At 38.9% G+C, this 23,705-nt stretch overlaps 2 protein-coding genes across 2 annotated transcripts in view; one reads left to right on the top strand and one right to left on the bottom strand.

The window, feature by feature from the left end:
• Usp20-33 (Ubiquitin specific protease 20/33) overlaps positions 1–10,590 on the bottom strand; it is a 34,101-nt gene extending 23,511 nt beyond the window's left edge. Inside the window, exons 1-3 of the mRNA XM_067773714.1 lie at positions 10,004–10,590; positions 9,371–9,929; positions 8,602–9,319 (exon numbers count right to left, since the gene is read on the bottom strand). Coding sequence (XP_067629815.1) covers positions 8,602–9,319; positions 9,371–9,929; positions 10,004–10,078 — 1,352 coding nt within the window. The 5' untranslated portion in view covers positions 10,079–10,590. The remainder of the gene's footprint in view (positions 1–8,601; positions 9,320–9,370; positions 9,930–10,003) is intronic.
• Positions 10,591–11,257: 667 nt separating this feature from the next.
• Snrk (SNF related kinase) overlaps positions 11,258–23,705 on the top strand; it is a 42,448-nt gene continuing 30,000 nt past the window's right edge. The window contains exons 1-6 of the mRNA XM_067773715.1: positions 11,258–12,006; positions 12,065–12,283; positions 12,970–13,145; positions 13,235–13,586; positions 13,653–13,790; positions 13,869–13,989. Of these exons, the coding sequence (XP_067629816.1) occupies positions 11,753–12,006; positions 12,065–12,283; positions 12,970–13,145; positions 13,235–13,586; positions 13,653–13,790; positions 13,869–13,989 (1,260 nt within the window). The 5' untranslated portion in view covers positions 11,258–11,752. The remainder of the gene's footprint in view (positions 12,007–12,064; positions 12,284–12,969; positions 13,146–13,234; positions 13,587–13,652; positions 13,791–13,868; positions 13,990–23,705) is intronic.

Below are 23,705 nucleotides of genomic sequence, written 5' to 3' on the forward strand. Positions count from 1 at the left end.
ACTTAAGGAACAGATCTCAACATTCTCAACTCAAGTAGTTGAAACGCAAAAGGAGTTCCTCGAAGACCTACTCAAAAGGGTTTGGGAACAAGAAGAAGTGCCATCGGCTTCCTCTCTCAAAGACGATGATCTAATATGCGAAGAGCTCTACAAAAGTACCACAATCCGAAGAAATGATGGCCGCTACGTAGTAAAACTCCCATTTAAAGACTCGTTTCCCAACTCAATAGCTTTAGGGCACTCTAGACCCGCTGCTCAGCAACAATACCTCAGCGTAGAACGAAGCATTGAGAAAACACCAGAGCTTCGAACGACCTACTCCAACGTCTTAGCGGAATACTTAACCCTAGATCATATGGAGCCCACAACCCCTCGGGAAATTATACGTGATGGAAAGTATTTCTCGTTTTACTTACCACATCATGCCGTACTCAAACCCGATAGTAAAACTACTAAAGTCCAAGTAGTTTTCAATGCATCCAAACGATCTCACTCCGGCATCTCACTCAACGACGTGCTTCATACAGGTCCCGTTTTACAAAATGATTTAATGGTCGTTATACTCAACTGGCGACTCTACAAATATGTATTTAACGGCGACATTGAGAAGATGTATCGGCAAATATATGTCCACAAGGAAGATCAAGACTTCCAACGAATACTCTTTCGTCAATTTCCCCAAGGCCAAGTAGAAGATTTTAAATTAAAAACAGTAACCTTCGGTGTTAACTGTGCTCCCTACTTGGCGATTCGCACCCTGCAGCAGCTCGCAGAAGACTGCAAAGCCGAACTCCCCCTCGCTACCAACGTTCTCCTGCGAGAGACCTACGTGGTTGATATTCTCTCAGGCGGACATAACATACAGTCCATTCGCGAAACCATGACTCAGTTGATCGAAGCACTAAAGTCAGCAGGCTTCCCACTCAAAAAAATGACAGCGAACCACCCAGAAATATTGGAATCAATCCCCGAATCTGATCTTCTCGATGCTGACTTTCTAAAATTCCACGACTCAAGCTCCACAAAAACTCTTGGAGTACGCTGGAACGCAATCGAAGACTCCTTCTCTTATTCGTACAACTCCATATCAGACGCACACTCGGCAACCAAGCGACATATTCTCTCGTCCGTCGCGAAACTTTTCGACCCGGCAGGATGGCTATCGCCTATAATGATAGTAGCAAAAACTCTCCTGCAACAGCTCTGGATGAAAGGAACGGATTGGGATGACCACGTCAAACCCGGTTCACTTCTCAAATGGAAATCCTTTACGGAAGACCTCTCAGCAATTGGAGATATAAAAATTCCACGTTGGGTTCAATTCACCCCCAACGTGCCACTCCGACGCCTCTGAAAAGGCATATTGTGCCTGCGTCTATTTAAGAGTTCAACACAGCGATAACTCTATATCCTCTCACTTACTCGTAGCAAAAAGTAAAGTTGCACCCCTACAAACAGTGAGCCTTCCCCGATTAGAGCTCTGCGGAGCGTTACTCCTCTCAAAATTAGTAAAGCATATTCGAACTTCGCTTAAACTCACAGAGAGCAACTTGACTCTGTGGACAGACTCCTTCATAATGCTGGCTTGGCTAGAAAAGCCACCACATACATGGAAAACCTATGTAGCAAACCGCGTATCCCAGATACTCGACAATGTCAGTAACGCAACGTGGCGACATGTACCCAGTGGAGAAAATCCAGCCGATATGGGCACTCGGGGATGTCGACCCCAGGACTTGGTCGACTGTTCACTCTGGTGGAACGGCCCAAGGTGGCTCGTACACTCCCTTCCTGACTGGCCGAAAGATAGCCATCATAATGACTCACCCCCAGAACAATGACGGATAGAAGCCCTGAACTCACTGGAAAATCATGACTTTCTGGACCGGTTTTCGTCATTCGCTCGAGCATTGAGAGTCCTCGCTTACATTCGCCGATTTGTCTCGAAGTCCAGGAAACAGCTGATACCCTCCACAATTCATCTCACCCAAGAAGAGATTCGTCAGGCAAAGGTGCAGCTCATTGCGAACGCTCAGAAAAACCAGTATGGAAAAGTGATTGCAGACCTCAAAGCTGCAAAGTCTCTCGGAAAAGGAAGTTCGTTGCTTCCGCTCAACCCGGTCTTGGACGAAATGGGACTATTACGCGTAAATGGACGCCTCGCCTATGCAGACATGAGTCACGACGAAAAGCACCCTATAATCATACCCGACAACTCACGGTACTGCGCTCTCCTTATGGACTTCCTCCATGCAACCTTACTCCATGCCGATACACAACTTATGATCCGCATGGTCCAACAAGAATATTATATTCCCCGCCTGAAACAAAGGGTGAAAAAATGCATATTTCAGTGCAAGAAATGCACTATCTATAAGCAAAAAATGAAATCTCAAGTGATGACCGCTCTACCACCAGAGCGCGTAACTTACTCACTGCCCTTTCATACCACTGGAGTAGATTTTGCAGGGCCTTTCCTCGTCAAAACGTCAACTCTCCGACGTGCATTATACGCCAAAGCATACGTCTGCGTTTTCGTATGCTTTTCCTCATTCGCATAGAAGCGGTCCTCAACTCCAGACCGCTTTCACCAATGTCACAAGACCCCGACGATCTAAAAGCTTTAACTCCAGGTCATTTTATACGCGGTGCTGCCCTTCTGTCTATTCCTGAGCCTAACTGTGAGAACCTCTCTTTAGTGAACAAATGGCAAAAGCTAAAGGTACTGCATCACCAATTCAGCAAACGCTGGAAAACCGAATACCTTCAGGAACTCCACAAGCGATACAAATGCCAACGCCAAGAAGCCAACATTAAGGAAGGTGACCTCGTCGTCATTAAAGACGATCTCTTACCACCCAACGAATGGCGGTTAGGCCGAATCACAAAACTTTATACTGCTCGTGATCAAAGTGTTGGCGTAGTAGATATCCGAACCGAGGGCGGAACTGTCACTCGCAACATAACGAAACTCTGTCTGTTACCCCCCGCCTAATCGTATTCCTCAGTTTTATAGGACCCCTCATGATACCCGAATGTAATCTCTCCTCATCACACATACCCCCTTCTAATAAGGTTTTTCGACGTTTCTTTCCAGATCCAAGGATTATCGGAAGTGCCGCCTCTGCTGCCGCATTCACTCACTTCGATTTTGCCGCGCTTTTCTGACTATGACTCCAGACGAGCGCTAGCACCGTTACTGCATAAATTGTTTAGCCACCTCACATGTAACGGGCGCCTGTGACTCTCCAACAAGTTGTCGTCGCTGCGGGCTAGCACACCATACTCTGCTTCACAGGCCCCCCGCGCTCTATCAAAACGCTCGCCAAATCATGACCGCGAAACAAATCGACCTCCGAGGAATCAGAAACGGCGAACTAGCACGGCAACCAGGCCGAAGTCCACTACTCAGTCCCAGCGCAGTCGTGTAGAGAAGCCGCGCCAACCACGTCGTCCTATCCTCCAAAGGCGCCTTCGCGGCTTATTCAATCAAGCCAAGGAAACGCTGGAGGAGCTGCAGGATCTCATGCAGATCACCTCGCCCCAGGCCCGCCGGCATGTTGAAGACATGAGCGATAACCTTATAGAGTTTGAGGATTAAAATAAATTTATATATATAATACATACATATTATCTGAAAAGAAAAATTATAATTATATTGAAATGAATTAATTTCTAATACTTATATTATAAATACTTACCTTTGAAATATTTACCTATATGAAATATTTGCTTAAAATTACTTACCTTTATTCTATACTCACCCTTTTTGGAATACCATGTATATTTACCTGTTTGAAGAACCCTGTAAATAAGAAACATAATTACTGTTTAGCGTACACATATCTATGTATACCCACATACATATGTATGCTCTCAGTAAAAGGAAGTAAACGGTCCAGTGGAATGTGCTGGGCCGTTGTAAAATTAGTTATTCGCCATCACCCTAACTATAATCGTCGCAAATATAAATATTCAAAATAAACAAGTGATAAATTCGAAATTATTAAATAGTTAATCCTAATAAATAAAGTTTATATTTGAAATCGAACGTTATCGCGATTTTATTTTATTTAGTAAAGTGAAGTGCTACCCCCCCCCCCCCCCCCCCCCCTTAATACCTAAGTGCGTCTAGCCGCATTAGTGCATTTTATACAACCTGCTTGTGTTTTTTGCTTCAAAATGCTTACGGAGATGACTCCTTAAGCCCCTAGGCGGTGTTGGCTCATCAATCAGATGTCTGTTTGGATGCCCAGGTTTCTAGGTATTCAACAGGAACTGTTTGGTTAGCATCTCATTTCTCTCCCTAATGGGGAGTATTCTCGCCTCATTATGTAGATGGTGTTCTGGGGACATAAGAAGGCAGCCCACGGCGATTCTGAGAGCAGTATTTTGGTAGGCCTGTAGCTTCTTCCAGTGGGTAATTTTTAGGCTTGGCGACCATATGCGTGACGCGTAGCACATAAACGGCTGGCCAATTGCTTTGTATGTAGTAATGAGCATTTCTTTATCTTTTCCCCAGGTACGGCCAGCAAGGGATTTGAGGATTTTATTTTATTACGGCTCTGGATTTTCGGGACAGTTGCGGCTGCGTGCTCACCAAAATGTAGATCCTGATCAAACGTCACACCCAAGATTTTGGGGTGTAGGACAGTCGGTAGCGTAGTGCCATCGACGTGGATGTTCAAAATGGTCGACATTTGGGACGTCCATGTTGTGAATAAGGTCGCGGAAGATTTAGTCGGTGATAATGCCAGGTTTCGCGAGGCGAAAAAACTGGAGATCAGGCAGGTCGCCGTTTATTCTGTTGCAGAGATCGTCGATCTGTGGGCCTGGGCCTGTGGCCATTATTGTGTAGTCATCGGCGTATGAAACGATAGTGACTCCTTTGAAGGTAGCTTGGATATGTAGAAATTAAACAAAAGTGGGGATAGGACACCACCCTGTGGCACCCTTTTTTTAATTCTTCTTGGTTTTGATGTTTCGTCTCTAAATTGCACCGATGCCTGCCGACCACCCAGATAATTTGCGGTCCACCTTTTAAGACATGGGGGCAGGGTAGACCCTTCCAGGTCTTGCAGTAACGTGCCATGGTTGACCGCATCAAAAGCTTTTGATAGGTCTAGCGCTACGAGTACTGTTCTATGGTGGGGGTTTTTATTTAAACCGCAATTTATCTGGGTGCTGATGGCATTTAGCGCGGTGGTGGTGCTATGGAGTTTTCTGAAGCCATGCTGATGACAGGCTAGCAGCAAATTTACTTGGAAGTAGGGGAGCAAAATGGCTTCAAGCGTCATTGCTACTGGCGATAGGAGAGATATCGGACGATACGACTCTCCTATTTTAGCTGGTTTCCCAGGCTTTAGTAGCGGGACCACATTGGCCATTTTCCATTTTTCGGGTATGACAAAGGTGGATAGAGACAGGTTGAAGACATGTGCTAAGTATTTGAAACCCTCTTTCCCTAGGCTTTTAAGCATCGGCATGGCTATGCCGTCTGGGCCCACTGCTTTGGATGGTTTAGCGTGACCAATGGCATCTTCAACCTCTCTGGCGGTGATGGTAATTAGTGACGCGCTGAATTTATGTTTATGTGCGTGTCTGTTGGCCCTCCGTCTATCTTTGTCGACCGTAGAATGCATTACATATTGACGGCAGAAAGCTCTCGCGCATTTTTTCGAATCCGACAGCACTTTATCGCCTAAGGCGATGGAAACTTTGCCATTGTGCTTAGACGGATTCGATAAGGACTTTACGGTGGACCAAAGTTTACCCACACCGGACAGAGAGGTTACAACCTCTTAGGTGCTCCTCCCATTTCGCCCGCTTGTGTTCATCCACAAGCAATCTGATGCGTTGGTTTATATCCCTTATTTGGGGGTCGCCTAGGTCGAGCTGTCTTATAAGGTCACGTTCTCTCGCTAAATTTGAGGCCTCCGCCGGGAAGTGAGGCCGAATTTCGGGAATTCTCCCGGCGGGAATGAAACGTGCCGAGGCGGATTCAATGACCTTGCGTAAAGCACGCTCCCCTTGGCGGGCATCAGTCGGGATAGGGAGGGCAGCAAAGAAGTTGTCTGTAAAAGATTTGATTGAAAGAAAAGATTTGTATTCGTCCCACTTTCCTTTTTTTAAGTTTATGAAAGTGCGTTTTTCTGTAACGATGAAGTCGGCGGTACGCTCGAATGAAATAAGTATAGGGAGGTGGTCGGATGCAAATGTTACCATCGGCTGCCAGTTGACGCAGTTTACGAGTTCTACGCTCACGACTGAGTTATCCGGCGAACTGTGACAGCTTCCTACCATACGTGTGGGGGCGTCTCCGTTTATAGTGCAGAACGTCGTTTCTTCAATTTGATCCGCCAACATCTCACCCATACTATCCGCCCGCAAGTTTGAATGCCATAGATCGTGATGGGCATTCAAGTCGCCTAAGATAATGCGATTGTTGCCAGTGAGTAAGGCGCTAATATTAGGGCGGTATCCACTGGGGCAACAGGTGGCAGGAGGGATGTAGATGTTGATGATTTCTGGGTTTGCATCGCCTGACCGGACAGATAGGCCTTGACGTAAGGTATGCTTGTCGTAAGAGGCGATTAAAATACCCAAATGATTCAAGGGGTTGCCAATTCAATTTATAGATTGTCCAACCCAATTGCCAACATCACCTACTCGTAGCCAATCCTGTTTCCTTAGCCGCCGAGGCTCTAACGACCCCAAGTTCCAACTAGAAGCTGGGGGAGGGATGACCTAGAAGGGACAATGCGGTCATATTGAATCATCCCCGATCGGGCTTGGAAAATAAATATTTCACAAAACGCCAAAAAATTATATACGGCTATGCATTTGCTACGTCATGGCAAATACGCAACCTCAAAAACCGTAATTAATTTTTGTTGATGCGTTGCAAACATGATATTTTCTAAAGTGCTGTTGGAAAATGTGTAGGCATAAATGTTTGCCACGACTCTCCGCTCACGAGGTACAAAACGCCATCGAAGCGTTTTCGAATTGGACGATTGTGATACTCCTTATTTTATAGTGCAATATACAATTTACTTACAGCCCAAATATTCTATTGTTTTGTATATTGTTTTGTCCCATGGATTGTACTTAACTGCACAATTGAAATATCTTCGAATGCTTGGGGTATGGATATGGGCAGTCTTTTCCTGGTTCGAGACCGGCACGAGGATATAATAGCCGCATTTTCTTTAAGCCTCGACCATCCGGGTCCGTTGGAATATTCTAAGCCACATAAGCCGATGGGATTATGTGCCACTGCCGAAGGGGGACTGGGTTTAGAAATTTAGGTTCATTAAACATGACTCCCTGGCTCTATCTCAGCAACTCTACTAGCATCGTGTTGAAGTATGTATTCCATTTTAAGTGTTGTTGCTACCAGTGTAATTTTTTAGTGGAAACATTTTTAGATAGAAAATGTACTAAGTCCATAATGAACAAAAAAATTCAAATTAAAATATGAGATAAGCCCAAAATAACTAACGCTAAGTCGGAAACATCTTTATTTTGATGTACTATGTTAATTGGTATTTAAGCAAGATAAACTGAACACAAACTGCATTTTCAAATTTAGAAATTATTAAGAATAAAAGTGTTTACAGATCAAAATGGGGATTCAAAAAACGGACTAGCATCTTTGTTAAGCCAACGATGTGAAAAAAAACAGATCTACCAACCAACTAGCAATTCTGTTTTCGAAAATAGCACATTGCAAGCTTTCTGTATATTTACATATAACCGATTTTAATAATAAGGTCATTTTTATTTTCCTAATTGTCTTTCGTAAGCGTTGGGAAGGAATATTTGCTAATGTTAAACTTTTTTATTTTTGAACTGTGATGAGCATTTCTGTTATGAATCTGTTTTGGTTTCCATCATATATTATTTTATATTCCTTAAATAGGTTAGGTTAATGTTTTAAATTTAAAGCTTGATTGTTTTATTATTATTCTGTTATTTAATGTCTGTTGTACTATTAACGATCATACATGATATTATTGTGCTAATATATATTTCCTTTAATAAATGAAAAAAAAAAAAAAAATTAAACACGTTCCCGGGCGCTTGTTAAAAGCACCAAAGGTACGTACCCCCAGCGGGTTAGGGGGATTAGAATATACCCGCGGTAGGTATACCTGTCGTAAGAGGCGACTAAAATACCAAATTGATTCAAGGGGTTGTTTAGCGCATCCTCCTCAAGGGGTTGCCAGCGCAATATGTAGCTTCTCCAACCCAGCTGTCAACCTCACTTACCTGTGGCGAATCCTGTTTCATTAACAGCCGAGGCTCCGGCGACCCCAAGTTCCACATGCAACTAGGGGGTGGGTAGGGCGGGATGGCCAGAAGGTTTAATAGGGTCATATAAATCGTTCCCCAGATGGTCGGGCTAGTAACTTAATGGTGCTTTGTTATTGGAACGTACCGGATCTATATCCGGCAAACGACCTTCAACATAGATAACACTCCCTAAAGCCTTTGAGATGTGTCTTTATCGTTAATACTACAACAACAACAACAACACCAAATGTACGTTATACAAATCCATATAATGAAATGAAGTATTTTTTTTTTAATATTTACCTATACATATTGTCACCCTTGAGTTCGTCTGCACTGAAGAAACTTGACATGCAATCATATAAAGTTACTGATGGACCCCATAGCCAAGAACGAAATATTTTCCACACCCATGATAACCAGCCATCGGCATTATTAGGTGCCAAAGTATCAATTGAACTTAGACTTTGGGCGCTTATGCTATGTGTTTGATGTAACATATTAAGGTAGTCTCGATTTGGAATCGGCAGCGATAGATCTTGAAATGTTTCTTCTCGGGTTGAAATTCGATCACATGTAAGACATTGAACTGAAGATAGCAATTTACCATCAAATGTATCACTTATAATCGAATGAACTACAGCTTGGGGCTGAGATGTACTACTGATATGTGCTTTTCTAGATCTTCTATTTCGATCTGTATTGCTTGAGTGTAATTGTCCTTTTAGCTGACTCGAGTGCTGAGATAGACTACTATCACAAGTTTCATACTCTGAGTCTGACAATGAACTAGATTGTGATACAGAATCTGTATCAACTTGTTCATCTGATGTTTGCATTTCAGAAATTATGGCCTTCGATCTAGTCATTGTAGGTAATATTGGACTATTTTCCTTCAGTTCCTCATGTAATTGATCCATAAAACAACGCAGAAATTCTTGTGTGTCATGTTGCTGAAACCCCCGAAACATTGGATGAACACTTCGAATACCATATAATATACCCCTTGGAGCAATATAATCTATGTTTGAAAAATTATCAGAAAATGTAAAAAATGTTACAAAATTGTTACCTTTCCCAACATCGTTTCTACACCATATATCATGCATTAAACGCTGATAACTTTTAGCAAGGCCAACTTTATTGCGATTAGAGCTTTGTTCCAGAATGTGCTCTACTAAGTCACTGCAATTAAGGAAATAATGCGTCATTGGCTGAACATTACTTAACGCTTGCAATGCAGAGTTCATGTAACAAGTATTTGCAATGTTTTGCAATCCCACCAAACCCGTTGTTGATGTGGAGATATCTTCGTTATTCTCTTCTCCTCCATCCGTTGCATCGCTGTTATCTTTTTCATCTTTTGGGGAAAGGACCGTTGACCTCATAGCTGTTTGGAAAGGATCCTCTATTAATGTTGGTTTAACATCTATAAAGACTTCACGTTCACACAAGTAACACCATAAACGTTGTGATGACATGTTCATATGAAGGCAATGGCAATTGTTTAACTGAAAATGTTGAGTGCTATGATCATTGGCTTGTTCCGAACATCCAACATGTAAACAGTTGCGCTGCAGACATATCCATAAATTTGGACCAGAATAATCGCAGTCCGCACAAGACTTTACCTACTCGCAAAAATTAAAAAATATTTTTGTTACCATCGTATCATAAATTGTCCCTATGACTTGACATTCTACACCTTTTCCAGCTTTTTTATCTCCAACACATGTTGATTCCCAATATGGGGACACATTCTACTTCTTCTTTGTGCCATTTTTTAGGACTCACAGCGGGGCAGATCCCATGAAATAGATGAAATCTTAAGCGTAATTGCAAATCTTCCTTCATGCAAGTGAACGTCCAATCTCGGCAAGGATGCCACACCATGCAAATAATTATCAGTATTTCTAGAGTTTCCCATTTCACAAAATTTATACAAGCATTTACCATCAAAGCACAACAAAAGCGGACGCGCGTTGTCGGAAATTTATTGTGACAAAATATCGAGTATGGAAGTTAACACACAAATGGGCAATTGCATAGGGGGACCCCGCCAAAAAAATTTGTTTCTAATGGGAGAAACTTTTCTTAATCTATGATGTTGCTTTGCCCAGGACTTGAACCCAGAACCTTCTGAGTGGGAGATGTGGTACGCTGCTGGCATACCACAGCGGCCGCTATCAAAAGGCATTAAAAAAACGAAAGAACAATATATCCGCCTAGAACTAAAGAGTATATCTATCCTCTTTGGTTGAATCGGAGTTTTACGGCTGAATTCTGTAATTCAGTCTCATCTCAAGTCTCTAAATTTGAGATTTTCCTTTAGAGACAATTTTTGTGACTTGAGATGATTTCGGTATTCAGTAAACGAAAGTCACAAAAACAATTCACCATAACAACGAAATTCACCAATTTGACAATTTACTCATACATTGAACAAATAATATAGCATTGCATTTTGTCAACGCAATCTTGAGTGGTGTTTTGGCTGAGCTCGCTAAAACGCCGTTCACAAATTTTATAGAAAAACGCAAAGTGTGTATGTTCGAATCTCAGCGGCGCCACATAGAGTTCGATGTTTTTTTAAGTATTTTCTGTTTTTTAATTTTTTCTATGCTTATTTTAATTTGAGGAATAAAAAAAAATATATTTAAAGCGTTTTTCGCAAATAATTTTCATACTTTTTCTGAAATTTTCACGTTTGTGATCTGCCCCGGCCCAGCTCACAAATTAGTGATTGCTTTTGTGAGGCTGGAGACGCGAGACAGCTTACAGAATGGAAAATTGTCTGAAAAGTGATTTTCACCCCAAATAGTCTCTAATAGTGACTAGAGACGGCTTACTGAATTCAGCTATTAGATAGTGTAAGTTCATATATGTCAGCAAGTTTGAAAATCTCTCCTGCTTGTAGACTTCTCGTTTATGCTTCACCAGTCTGGCAGCTTTAAAAATGCATTTGCTACAGCCAGAGCCCATCGCATACAGACATTAGATGCAGTCAAAGATGACGATCCAGTGAAGAATTAAAGAAACATTTTCGATAAGAGATTTAGAAATAAGAATTAAAGAGTTTTAATTAACTCTGCAGGCTTGAATGTGGAGAAAATCATCAAAAATTTAAATATAAATGTGCACATTTGTGATCAAAACAATTTTACCCATAATTATTGGTTGCGAGTACAAACTTGGCACCGCTGATCCACTATCGCATGAATCAAAGAAGTTCTGAAAATATTTAGAGTTTATCAAAATTTTGTTTTCAAAGGAATTGATCTTTGTTAAGATTATAAAATAATAGCAAAAGTATTGAATATGTCTTGTACTTGCATTTAATTCTGATGAGGTAAGCATTTTGTGCTGCGTGCTGCTTGTTTGTGTCGGTTTCACTGCGTCAATTGTGCCTATATAAAGCGACAGCTGCAAAAAAGATTATAGCGAACATTTGATTATGCATTGTGATGATACAAGTATGGCGTTTGGAGCATCAGCAACATCAATCCAATCAATGAGTAGTTGTAGTGGTGCGGCATACGATGGCAAAATAGCTGGATTGTATGATTTAGAAGAAACACTGGGATCAGGACACTTTGCTGTAGTAAAATTGGCACGCCACGTATTTACTGGTGCTAAAGTTGCTGTGAAAGTAGTGGATAAAACCAAGTTGGATGATATTTCTAAAGCCCATTTATTCCAAGAAGTCAGGTAAGAATATTTTGCAACATAATTTTATCATTCGTTAATAATACAATTTACTTAACAGATGCATGAAGTTGGTGCAGCATCCAAATGTAGTACGTCTCTATGAAGTCATAGACACTCCAACAAAACTCTATTTGGTGTTGGAATTGGGAGATGGTGGCGATCTTTATGATTATATAATGAAGCATGAAGGCGGTCTTAGTGAAGAATTCGCCCGAAAATACTTTAAACAAATATTGACAGCTATCACATATTGTCATCAGTTGCATGTCGTTCACAGGTGAGCAACTGGTTTGATAATCAAATTTATTGCAATGTTAAGCACCTTAAAAATTAATGATAGAAAATATTTAAATATGAGATATAAATAAGAACTGTAGCTGAAAAGTGTCGGCATATCCGTACTTAACTTCCTTGTAAGGAAAACTTCCTAAATAAAAAAAATCATGTCATTGCAATGATAAGGTAATCCTCCAAGTTACTCGGGAGTGGCATCGGTATTGATAGTTATTTACCGGATATTGATACAGGTCCAGTATGTGCTGTTAGCTCCACAACCTCAAGAACCAGTTTACAGGATCACGGCGAACCTTCTAGGTCATCTAACAGAAACTCAAAATTATCTTTGCTTAAGCGGGAACGGCCTCCCAAATAAAAAAGGAAGCATGCTGAGTGGAATGATGGGAATCGGCAGTACAAAAAAGCCATTTGATTCGACGGTGTATCGAGATATGGAGTTGTTGTCGCAGTAAGGGCAGAAAAAACACTTAAAATATTTAGGGTAATATTTTGGGATATTAATACGGGTTCCGTTCAGGTACATGCCCAATTTTATTAGAGCGAAAGATTTTGTTTGAATATGCTGGACCTCCTCGGTCATATTTGCATTCACATGAATTTAAGAAAATATGTGACACTTAATATACGTTTTTAAAAACATTATCGTGTAATATTATACCATTACAGAGACTTGAAGCCAGAAAATGTAGTGTTTTTCGAAAGGATCGGTGTAGTAAAGTTAACCGATTTTGGATTTAGCAATAAGTTTTCTCCAGGTCAAAAACTAGAAACATTTTGTGGTAGCTTGGCTTATTCCGCGCCAGAAATACTTTTAGGAGATTCATACGATGCGCCTGCCGTTGGTGAGTGAAAAAATTAGTCAAGAAAATAACAACCAATTGCACTGATTTTATCGTTTTTGTGTTCTTATTAATTTTCTCGTTTTCTACAGATATATGGTCATTAGGAGTGATTCTATATATGCTTGTTTGTGGTCAACCACCATTCGAAAAGGCCAATGACTCAGAGACGCTAACAATGATTATGGACTGCAAGTATACGGTACCACCACAAGTGTCACAACACTGTAAACAGTTGATTAGCTCAATGTTAGTACGTGATCCAAAAGACCGTGCCACACTTGAACAGATAGCCGCGCATCCCTGGCTTAATGAAATTTCTGACTTTGATGCCACAGATAGTATACCATTAATAAGCCGACAACAACTAACTGATGAAGACCATGCTTTCATTGTACAAAAAATGATTAACGGAAATATCGCCCCCAAAGAAGATATTTTACAGTGAGTTTTTTGTAATTTTTTTGTTTGTTTGTGTTGCAATTATGACCTAACATTATTTTATCTAAGGGCACTGGATAAAAATAAGTACAATCATGTCACAGCTACATATTTTCTTCTGGCTGAATTGAGGCTACGGAAACGTCGTGAAGAACAATTTCCAAAAAAACACATACCAATTCTTTTGCCAGATGTAGTTGCGGCGAAGTATGTATATGTGCACAAATATTAACCCAAACATATAATATATGAAACGGTATTGATCTTCGATAATTTTATTTTTAGGTCCGGCCTTTCAGATTTAAAGCGTAGACAAATACCCGATATAAAAATTAAATCCTTTGACTCCAATAAAGTTATATTACCAATAAATACGGTAACCCGCCCTGTAACCGAACCTAAAACGGTAAGCTAAATAATTTTAGGGAGGGGTTGTCATTCCATTAATTTTATTATAAAACTATATTCATGAGAAATTCTAAAATTTGTGTTGTTTCCATGGTTTCAAATATAAAATTTTATTAAAGCATTGCGGATTCGGCGAATAGGAGCTCTTGTGAATTGCCTATATATCGTCGGCTTATATTCAATACACTCTGCCAGCAAAAACCCAGTTTTCAGGAGAGCAAAAAAAACCGTTTTGGCAGCAATATTGAAAATTGCTTACAATATATAGTACTCCAATGGATGATACAAGATCCTGTTGTATATTAAACCCAGTTTTTTTTTATTACAAATTCAGCTTAGTTCAGTTTAAAGTCAGATAGAGGTTTTAGATATTCATATGGAAACTATTTTTATAAATATATGGTTGATAGACGTTATTGCAAAGCATTAGTTTTTTGGATGTAGCGTTTATATTGAACCATGTTTTAAGAATGATGGCTTGTAATAGTAGGTAAAGTGCTGGAGTTCCATATCGAAGGCCATGATGTTTGTTCTCACGCAGGTATTATCAAAACGTTGACCGCGGACGGACGGACAGACGTACCTAGCGCAATCAAAATATTTTCGACACTGATAATATTTATATACGGAAGTGTATGTCTATCTCGGTCCTATGAGACCATTGCACCCCAACGTTTTTTATGCTTAATTATAGCTGGTTATGGAAATGTGAAGCTGGCATTAATCTCATAAATGCAAGGTGAGTTAGAGATCAAGTTACCATCGTAAACGTATTTGCATTAGAATTGCTGATGGAGGGTATTTATTTATTTATCTGACTGGCACGTTGAACTTAAATTCGACAAGCGAAAACGGGTTAGCCATTACCATCCAGTGGGTTTTACTATAAATACGACTTGGTGTCTCATCTCTCTGCGGCTCTGTAACGTAGGCAACTGAAATAATTTTAACCGGCTGCGGTAGGGCGGACGATTCTTTTACATATCGCATTCATTCAACGCAAAGAGCAAAAATTGTTTCTGAACCGATTTTATTTAATTTTCCCACCACAACAATTTGACAAAATTATTTTAAAGTGTTGTCAGAACAGCATAAGATAACAAGAGTAAACTATTTAATATTAAAAAATATAACAAAAAATAAACATTAATTAATTCCGTTCTAGTCGTTTCGTCGGAGTGGTCGTACAGTGTCATACTCGGCTCAACTACAATTTTTCAGGTTTTTTGGTTGAGCTGAAAATTTAAATAGGTCTCAAGGTTGGCTTTGTGCTTCCTTCTGACGTTTTGGCAGAGTTAGGAGATGCAATGCGTCACTGACCTGGATTCAGGGTGGTGGTTTTGCACTCCCTAACAGGAATCAGTGAATTGATAAGTGACCGCTTATTGAAGTTTAAAAACTGGCGTGGTGTCATATAAAAACAAATTTTAATTGAATATATTATTGGATAAAACCACCAACAATTTTAAATTAAAAATTAATAACTTAACCAGGCATAAATTGAATATAACCTGGCGTGGTGCCATTTAAAAACCAATCTTAAATGAAAATACGAACAATTACAAAAATTAATACCAAATCGCAAGCTGCTACACATAGTTCTGGCCTCTATGGTATTACGATTGTGTACCAGTGGCGCCAAAATGACATATATACTTTGATGATAACAACAATCTGAAGAAAGAACCATCTGATATACAACCTGGCTTTATGGACTAACGTCCGTGCCATTCAACCAAACCCAAAGAAAAAATTTAATTAACAATAGTTAACTGATATGTAATAACAGAGCTTACTTAGCCTAGGAATGGATAACAACAATTAAGGAAAAAGGAGATTTACAAGTATGGTAATACGTTTGATCCTTAGAGAAGATTGAAGGTGGTGAGAAAATCTGGATAAGAAATCAGTAAAGTAAAAAAGTTTTGGAAGGAAATGTGAGTCAGCTATAAAAATAGACTATCCCTTATCGAAATGCAGTGCATTACTTATTTGCCTTATTCTAGTCGGAAGAGAGTTTCAACGATGCATGGAAATGACAAAGAATTGACGTTCACAAATTGGCATACGGTATTTAACATGCGCAAGAAGCATTAACCTTGTTGAATGAAGAAACTGAAGCGAAATAGGTAATGAGGTTCTTTTGTGCAAATTATCTTATGTAGAGTAGTAAGAGTTCTAACCTTTAAAAGGTTGTCAAAAAAATGTCTAGATACTTTTCAGATCAATTCTATTCTGCCCATATACATATCTGGAAATGTAATTGGAAGCAACATTAAACTTCTTTTTACTCACATAGTCACAGTTAGACAAAATCTCACATCTATTAAGGAGCGTAGGTATCAAGTACACTTTGGATAAAAGTATATATGTAGCGGGGTGAAATACTGTGTACGGAGCATTCCATGCGCTTTTCCTATCGTACTAAAGATATGGTCTTTCCATGTCGATGTTTTGTTAAAAACTATACCAAGATTTCTTGCGATGTGAACATATTCTATAACAGAGTTTTCAACGTGACGTTATATTTCGACTTTCTTGGATTTAGACATAAGCCGTTCATAGAAGCCCATACACCTATTTAACTCAGATTTTGATTCAAGTTCCTTATACATAAACTGGTTAATTGACAGGACGGCAGTCAGCGCAATATGGACGTCACAATACTTGATAAGACTAGGCAGGTTAATTATATAATACTGTTACGATTGTTGGCGGCACTAAAGGGTACTGCCATCTGTAGGCCGATGCTAAACAGTGACGTCAATTCACATCAATAATTCAATCATTATGTCTATACATGCACGCGGCGGAGAAGCAACGCACAAGCACATGCAGATATCTTATCTGAAATGCTCCTAAAGGTATGCAATTGTGATTGTGGAAGTGTCGCTCACACATACAAGCGCATGGGGTATAAGAGAATCTATAAAAATTATACATTTGTAGTTGTAGCTGAGAAATTTATAACTAGTAAGTTCTCGAATTAGAAAAGCCTAGAAATATGCAACGAGGAAATCAGACAGTATAAAAAGGCGACAACCGTGGAGGCGAGAAGTCAGTTTCATTTAAGCTATCAATCAGTTTGGGATTAAGTAAGCTAGTTGCAAAGTATAAGTGTTATTGTGAAGTACTTTAACCCTTCGTCTTACACTTGAGTCCAGCCAGACCTTTTCCATTTTTAATCTCCAAAAAAGACCACTTTGGGTTAAGCTAGATGTTTGAAATTTTAGGTAGCTTCCTAAAATTTAATCATACGTCGATTTGTAAAAAAAAATCATATTGATATCTGATATATATATCTAGTTATATAGATATGTTGATTAATACATCACATTTGTAACACATAGGTCTGGCTGGACCCACACACATTTCTATGTAATATTTTGCATGCAACCGCGCATAATGCATTTTTTCAAATTTTTGAATGTTAAGGCAACCTTTGCTTTTTGTCATGGCAAGAGTTGATATTCTTTTTAGTTCATATTTTTGAATTTGTTTGGTCGAAAAAGAGTTGATTTTTGAATTTTGCTTTGATGGCAGTTGACAAATAAAAGTTGAATGTTCAGGAAGTGAGTGCTTAAATATAATTTTTTACTACGCGTTATTTTTTGGTGTGCTATTTTGATAAAAAAAAAATATGAGTGACGAAATTGATTTTATTTATAACACTCGACCGCATAGAAGAAACTTTGACAGTGAATTTTATGAACGTATAGCAGATGCTTTAGCCAACGATTTGGAACGTGAAAGCTGAAAAACTTGAAGATAACCTTCAACCGATAAACCTACCTGATGATTACAATGACATCGAGGATTTGGATTGTATTCATGGCAATGAAGCTTCAGACCCAATAATCCAACCAAATGAATTATCCTTTGATGATGATGATGACGCTGATGATGATGGTGATGATGAGTTCGAAGAAATAATGGAAGGACATAATTCCAATGACTTTTTGTATGGTAAAGATGGCACAAGATGGAGCAAAAATGCACCAAGCGCAGTTCGTTTTCGAGCACACAATATCATGCGATTTCGTGCAGGACCAAAAGAAAATAATCCCATTGCGATCGAGCTATTCAAAAATGTATTACTCAAAAGATTTCTTTTATTATTATAAAAGAAACAAATCATTACGCCAAAGACACAACTGAGAAGTGGAATAAGGTCAACCCTGACAAGCAACAAAAAACTTGGAAAGATATGACTGAAGCTGAATTGGATGGCTTCTTGGGCATTCTTTTTGCAGCTGGTGTTACACACAATAATATGCAAAAAGCAGATGTTTTGTGGCGTACGGATAACCTACCAATCTTTAGAGCTGGCATGTCTTACCATCGCTTCGTTGCCCTGGCTCGTCATATTCGTACTCGTGAACATCGTCAAAAGTTGGACAAAGCGGCACCAATTCGTGATATTTGGAATTTTCTAAACCAAAATCTGGCAAATAACTACGAACTCCATGAGACAATTGTAGTTGAGCAGTTATTTCCATATCGAGGAAAAACCAAATTCACCCAATACATACCTTCAAAGCAAGCGAAATATGGCATCAAAGTTTTGTGGGCATGTGATTCCAAAACTAAATACCCATTACAAGGAAAATTGTATACAGGACGAAATGAAGGCGAGGAAAGAGAAGTAAGTCAAGGTGAAAATGTAATGTTACAGCTCGCTAAGCCGTATACTAACACCGGGCGCACAGTTGTTGCAGATAATTTCTTTACAACCTTGGAAAGTGCAAAGTGTCTCGCCAAAATTGGTATGGCTTTCGTTGGCACTATTCGGGCCAATAAGAGATGTATTCCCAGCGAATTCAAAAAAAGTTCTGCTCGTCCCATTCTTTCATCTTGTTTCTGATTTCACGACAATTCGGTATCAATTTGCAGTTATGTGCCGAAAAAGAACAAGGTAGTCAATTTGATTTCCACCGTACATTACACAATAGAGTGTTTTGGTGAAGCAAAAAAGCCTGAAGCAATATTGTTTTGTAATAAAAATAAAGTTGGTGTCGATGGTAACGCATTTTACTACGAAACGTTCAACAAAACGGTGGACATTTGCCTTTTTTTGTAAAATGCTGGATGTTATGGGACTGGCATCTTACTGCATTTTCAAAGAAGTTGAAAATACCCAAAAAAATTACGTTCGACGCAACTTCCTATGGACACTTGCTAGTTCGTTGGTTCTACCAAAAGTTGAAGAAAGAAAGAATAACGTTCATATATCCAAACAATTTAGCACGCGGACAGCTATAGAGGCCTTCTTAGGAAAACAAATAAATAAGAATAACAAATAAATTTCTTTGGTTTCAAATTCTTTCTTCCTTTTTTAGAAACCCCTCGTAAATCCTACAAAAAGCGGCGCAGATACATTAGCTACAAAGAAATATTGTCGACTGTGTGCAGAGTCAGATGAAAAGATCCGGAGAAAGACCCCATTCTTTTGCTCGAAATGTGCAGAGCCGGATTGTCAGCAAAATTCAAAAATCGACTACGTTTGCTTCTGTTGTATTCCGCAAGAATAATAAAGTGTTTTGGCCATTATTTGTCAATATTTTCCAATGTATTTAGAGAATGGAATATAATTTAATCAAAATAAAAATAAGTAATTTAATAAATATTTAAATAACACACAATTAAAAGGTTCAAAAAAAAAAATGTTGCATATAACTCCTATATTTCAACGTAAATGCATACTGATTTAATAATCGGGGATTGCCCGTATTGCTTTTTTTAAATGTATGAAAACATTTTATTTGAAGCAATTTTTTAATTTTATAATTTATTTAATAATTTGGGAAAAATTTAAACAACGTGACATCAGGATGCATACAATTTGTATGTGGGTCCAGCCAGACTCATGTGTACCGAATGTGACTATCGAAACATGTGTCTGACGAAGAGTTAATAAAGGCCAATTTTCCATTATTCAATATTGGAGTTATTTATTCAACAGTTTAGCGATACGAACGTTGGTGTCAGAAGAGGAATTGTTGAATCAATTCCGAAGATTGGGAATACAACTTGGACATGGCAAAGTTGAGGATCCAGCAACTGAAAAAGGAGTTAAAGAACCGTGGTTTGAATACAACCGGCAATAAGATCGAACTTCAGGCACGGCTACGAGAGGTAATGGAGTCTCAAGGAATTGATGTGGACGAGTATGTCTTTTATACTGATGGGGACGAGACAACAACAAAAATTGAAGAGAAAAACGAAACATCGCAGACAGTTACGATAAAAGAACTCCATTTTTAAATAATGTTCTCAACTTCGTAGTTATGTTCGGTTTCATAACGATATTTATTTATGAATAAAAACAGAAATTAAAACAATATATTTAGGGAGATTTTCATAGTAAATAAATTACAAATTTAAGGCTTTTAGCCAAAACTATTTTAAATAAAAACTTTCAGAACTCAACTCTCTGAAATCCTCAATTCAACTCCCAATTTAATTTAATTTTTTCACCCGGCCTACTACTCAAAAACAATTATCTGACAATCTTTTCAATTGCATACAGTACTTAACTTAATATCATAAATATGTAAGCAAGTGATTGAAACGTAAGGTAGATTTGCATTATTCACCCTCCTTTGAAAAAGAAGGATGCGACAAAGTGATCAATTTTGTCACGTCTTTCTTGCTTATTCAACTGCAAGATTAATTGTTTTGAATGAACGAATATGCATTATTAAGGGGTACCTTCCTTTCCTAAAATTCGATCATTCAGAACAATTTGTGTTAAAACAAAAAAAAAAAAAAAACAAGACTAACTTATTTATTAATTATTATTAATACTATGTTAATACTATATTAGGTTAATACTACATTAAGTAATTTACAAAGAATTACTAACTTATATTCTAAACATTATGTTAATAATTCAAATACTAAATTCAATTTTTATTAGTAAACAATTTTTTTTTTTTTTTTGAGTTTTTATAATTTTTATTAATCCAACAACTAAATTTTAGTCTATGCTAAAACTCAAATATAAGAATATTTATTTTATCTTATGTATTCTATTTTTATGTACTAATTTTTTCTTTTTAGTTTTGTCATCAAAAATTGTTACATTTACACTATCGATTTGTGTTATGGTATAAGGTCCCTGATATATATTTGTGTGTTTGTCTCGAGGTTCTTTCTGTATTATAACTTTATCATTTATATTAATAGTTAGGAGTTTTGCTATTTTATCGTAAGCATTTTTATTTCTAATTTTATGTTTATTGATTAATTCTTTTGCGAGTACATGTGACTTTTGCATACGATATTGTACCTCTTTTGCATAATTTTCACCATTCTAAATTGGATCTATATTTTCCTTTTTTAATTCATTTGGCAGAGTAGCTTTTCTACCAAATACTAATTCAAAAGGTGTAAACTGATTATCAAAAACAGTACTTGTTGTTGTATTATGCAAAAATGTAAAATATTGTAACGAATTTACTTGCAAATCCTCTTATTTGCAATCCTCTGCTAAGTTCGAATAACTAAACTGTTGAATAAATAACTCCAATGTGTAATAATGCAAAATGGCCTTTATTAAAGTACTTCACAATAACACTCAAACTGTGCAACGAATAGCTTGCTTAATAACCAAACTGATTGATAGCTGAAATGAAACTACTATTCAAAATAATACTGCTCTTGCTCGCTAGATAGCGTCTTAAACTGCTTGACAACTCAAATCAAACTGAATTCCAGCGCCTCTACAATTGCCGCCTTTTATACTCTTTGATTTCAACCTTCGCATCTTCTAGGCGCTTCCAGAATCTACTAGTCCAGCAGCTCTCAAACTTCTCAGCTGTAACTACAATTGCACAATTTTATAGTTTTTCTCATTGCATACTTATAGGAGTATCTCAGATATATGCATGTGTTTGTGCATTGACTCTCCGCTGCTCGTATACGTACATGGTACATATGAGTAGACGCAATTATTGTTTCGTTTATGTAGATAGATAATGATTGATCTATGGATGTGAATTCACGTCACTGCTTAGCATCGGCTTAGAGATGGCAGCACTCCTTAGTTTTGCTAATATTCGTAACACTGCCCTCCACCTAAGTCTGATCGTCCCGATTAGACAAATCCCTCGATCTAAACGCTGCCAGCATCTCCAAATGTATCACTCTTCTACTTCGTGGTTTCCCAATGGTTTGTATGCGGTAGATGGCTTCACTGATCTTCTTCACAACTTTGTACGGGCCTTCCCAACTGCACCGAAATTTGGATGGAACACCTTTCCGCCGGTGAGGGTTGTATAACAGTACCAAATCTCCCGCCAAGAAACCTTTCGAATTATTGTTCTCATGGTACCTGTGTTTCATCGTACTAATCAATACCCTGGTTCGTTCCTTCACACTCTGTTGTTTGGCCAATGAACTACTTCGTAGAGCTTGCGCTGGACGGATTTGCTTTGCATAATCAGTATCGTTCCCACGTTTCCCCACAGTAGTGCGCTCTGGCTTGAAACTACCCTCGCATTCTTTCTGGGAAATTCGTTGCTTCGGTTTTGTGCGTCCATTAGGTTTTGTCAATGCCAGTGATTCTCTCGCAGGTATTTTTGATTTTGATTTATTTGGCCCATTCGATCTATCAACCTTTGCCTTTGACTTTCGTGGTCTTTGTCGAGTCTTTTCCACCGGTACCCTATTACTGCTGAACCCTTTCTCCAAACTGAAGTTAAGTGGTATATCCTGGTTCTTATAACGCATCACCCTTCTCTGCATATCGATCTTGATGTCATGGTCAACCTAGAAGTCCACTCCCAATATGACTTCATCAACGATCTCTGCCACAACGAATTTGTGTAGAACCATGACCTCCCCAATTAAGACTTCACATACCACTTCTCCCTGGACTTGGTTATACTCGCCAGTAATCGTACGCAATCTTGCTCCAGGTAATGGCTTTACTTTCCTGTTCACCAAATCAGATCGGATCAAGGAATGAGATGCGTCCGTATCTACAGTCAGTACACGCTCCTTGCTATCCACATTTCCTTTGACGGTAAGGCTGCTCGATTTCCTTCCAGTTTGCGAGATAGGTATCACACGGCATTCAATAGCTGGGGCAAGTTCTCGATCCTTACATTTGACTCGCTCTTGTTTATCCCCTCCAGCTTTGCGTTTACGACCAGCCAAGTTGAAACTTCCATGACCGGTGCTGCAATGACGTGCAATGTGACTTGGGTTACCGCACTTGAAACACTTCTTAACTCCAGCATTGTTTTGTTGTAATCCCTTCAGTGCTTCCAAAATTGTGTCTACCCAATCTGGCCTTTCCACTTCCACGCGATTTGCTTTGTATGCGGGCTTACTCAAAAAAGACGCTGTTTCCTGAGTCAGTGCATGGGATACCGTTTCAGCAAATGTTGGCTTTGGGTTCGCGTATGTGGCTCGCTTCGTTTCGACATCCCGTATGCCGTTAATAAAGCTCTGAATCTTTACCCTTTCAGTGTATTCCACGGGTGCGTCCGCATTTGCAAGATGAGCAAATCTTTCAACATCCGAAGCAAACTCCTGTAATGTCTCATTTGCTTTTTGGTAACGGTGTTGCAACTCAATTTGCTATATTTGTTTTCTATGCTCGCTTCCATAACGTCTCTCGACAGCGGCCATCAATGCTTCATAGTTGTTCCGCTCTCCCTCGGGAATCGTCCGTAGGATTTCGGCTGCTGGCCCCTTCAATGCTAC

Source organism: Eurosta solidaginis, chromosome 3 (assembly GCF_040869045.1).
Source record: "Eurosta solidaginis isolate ZX-2024a chromosome 3, ASM4086904v1, whole genome shotgun sequence".
In the NCBI taxonomy this organism is placed as follows: Eukaryota; Metazoa; Arthropoda; class Insecta; order Diptera; family Tephritidae; genus Eurosta; species Eurosta solidaginis.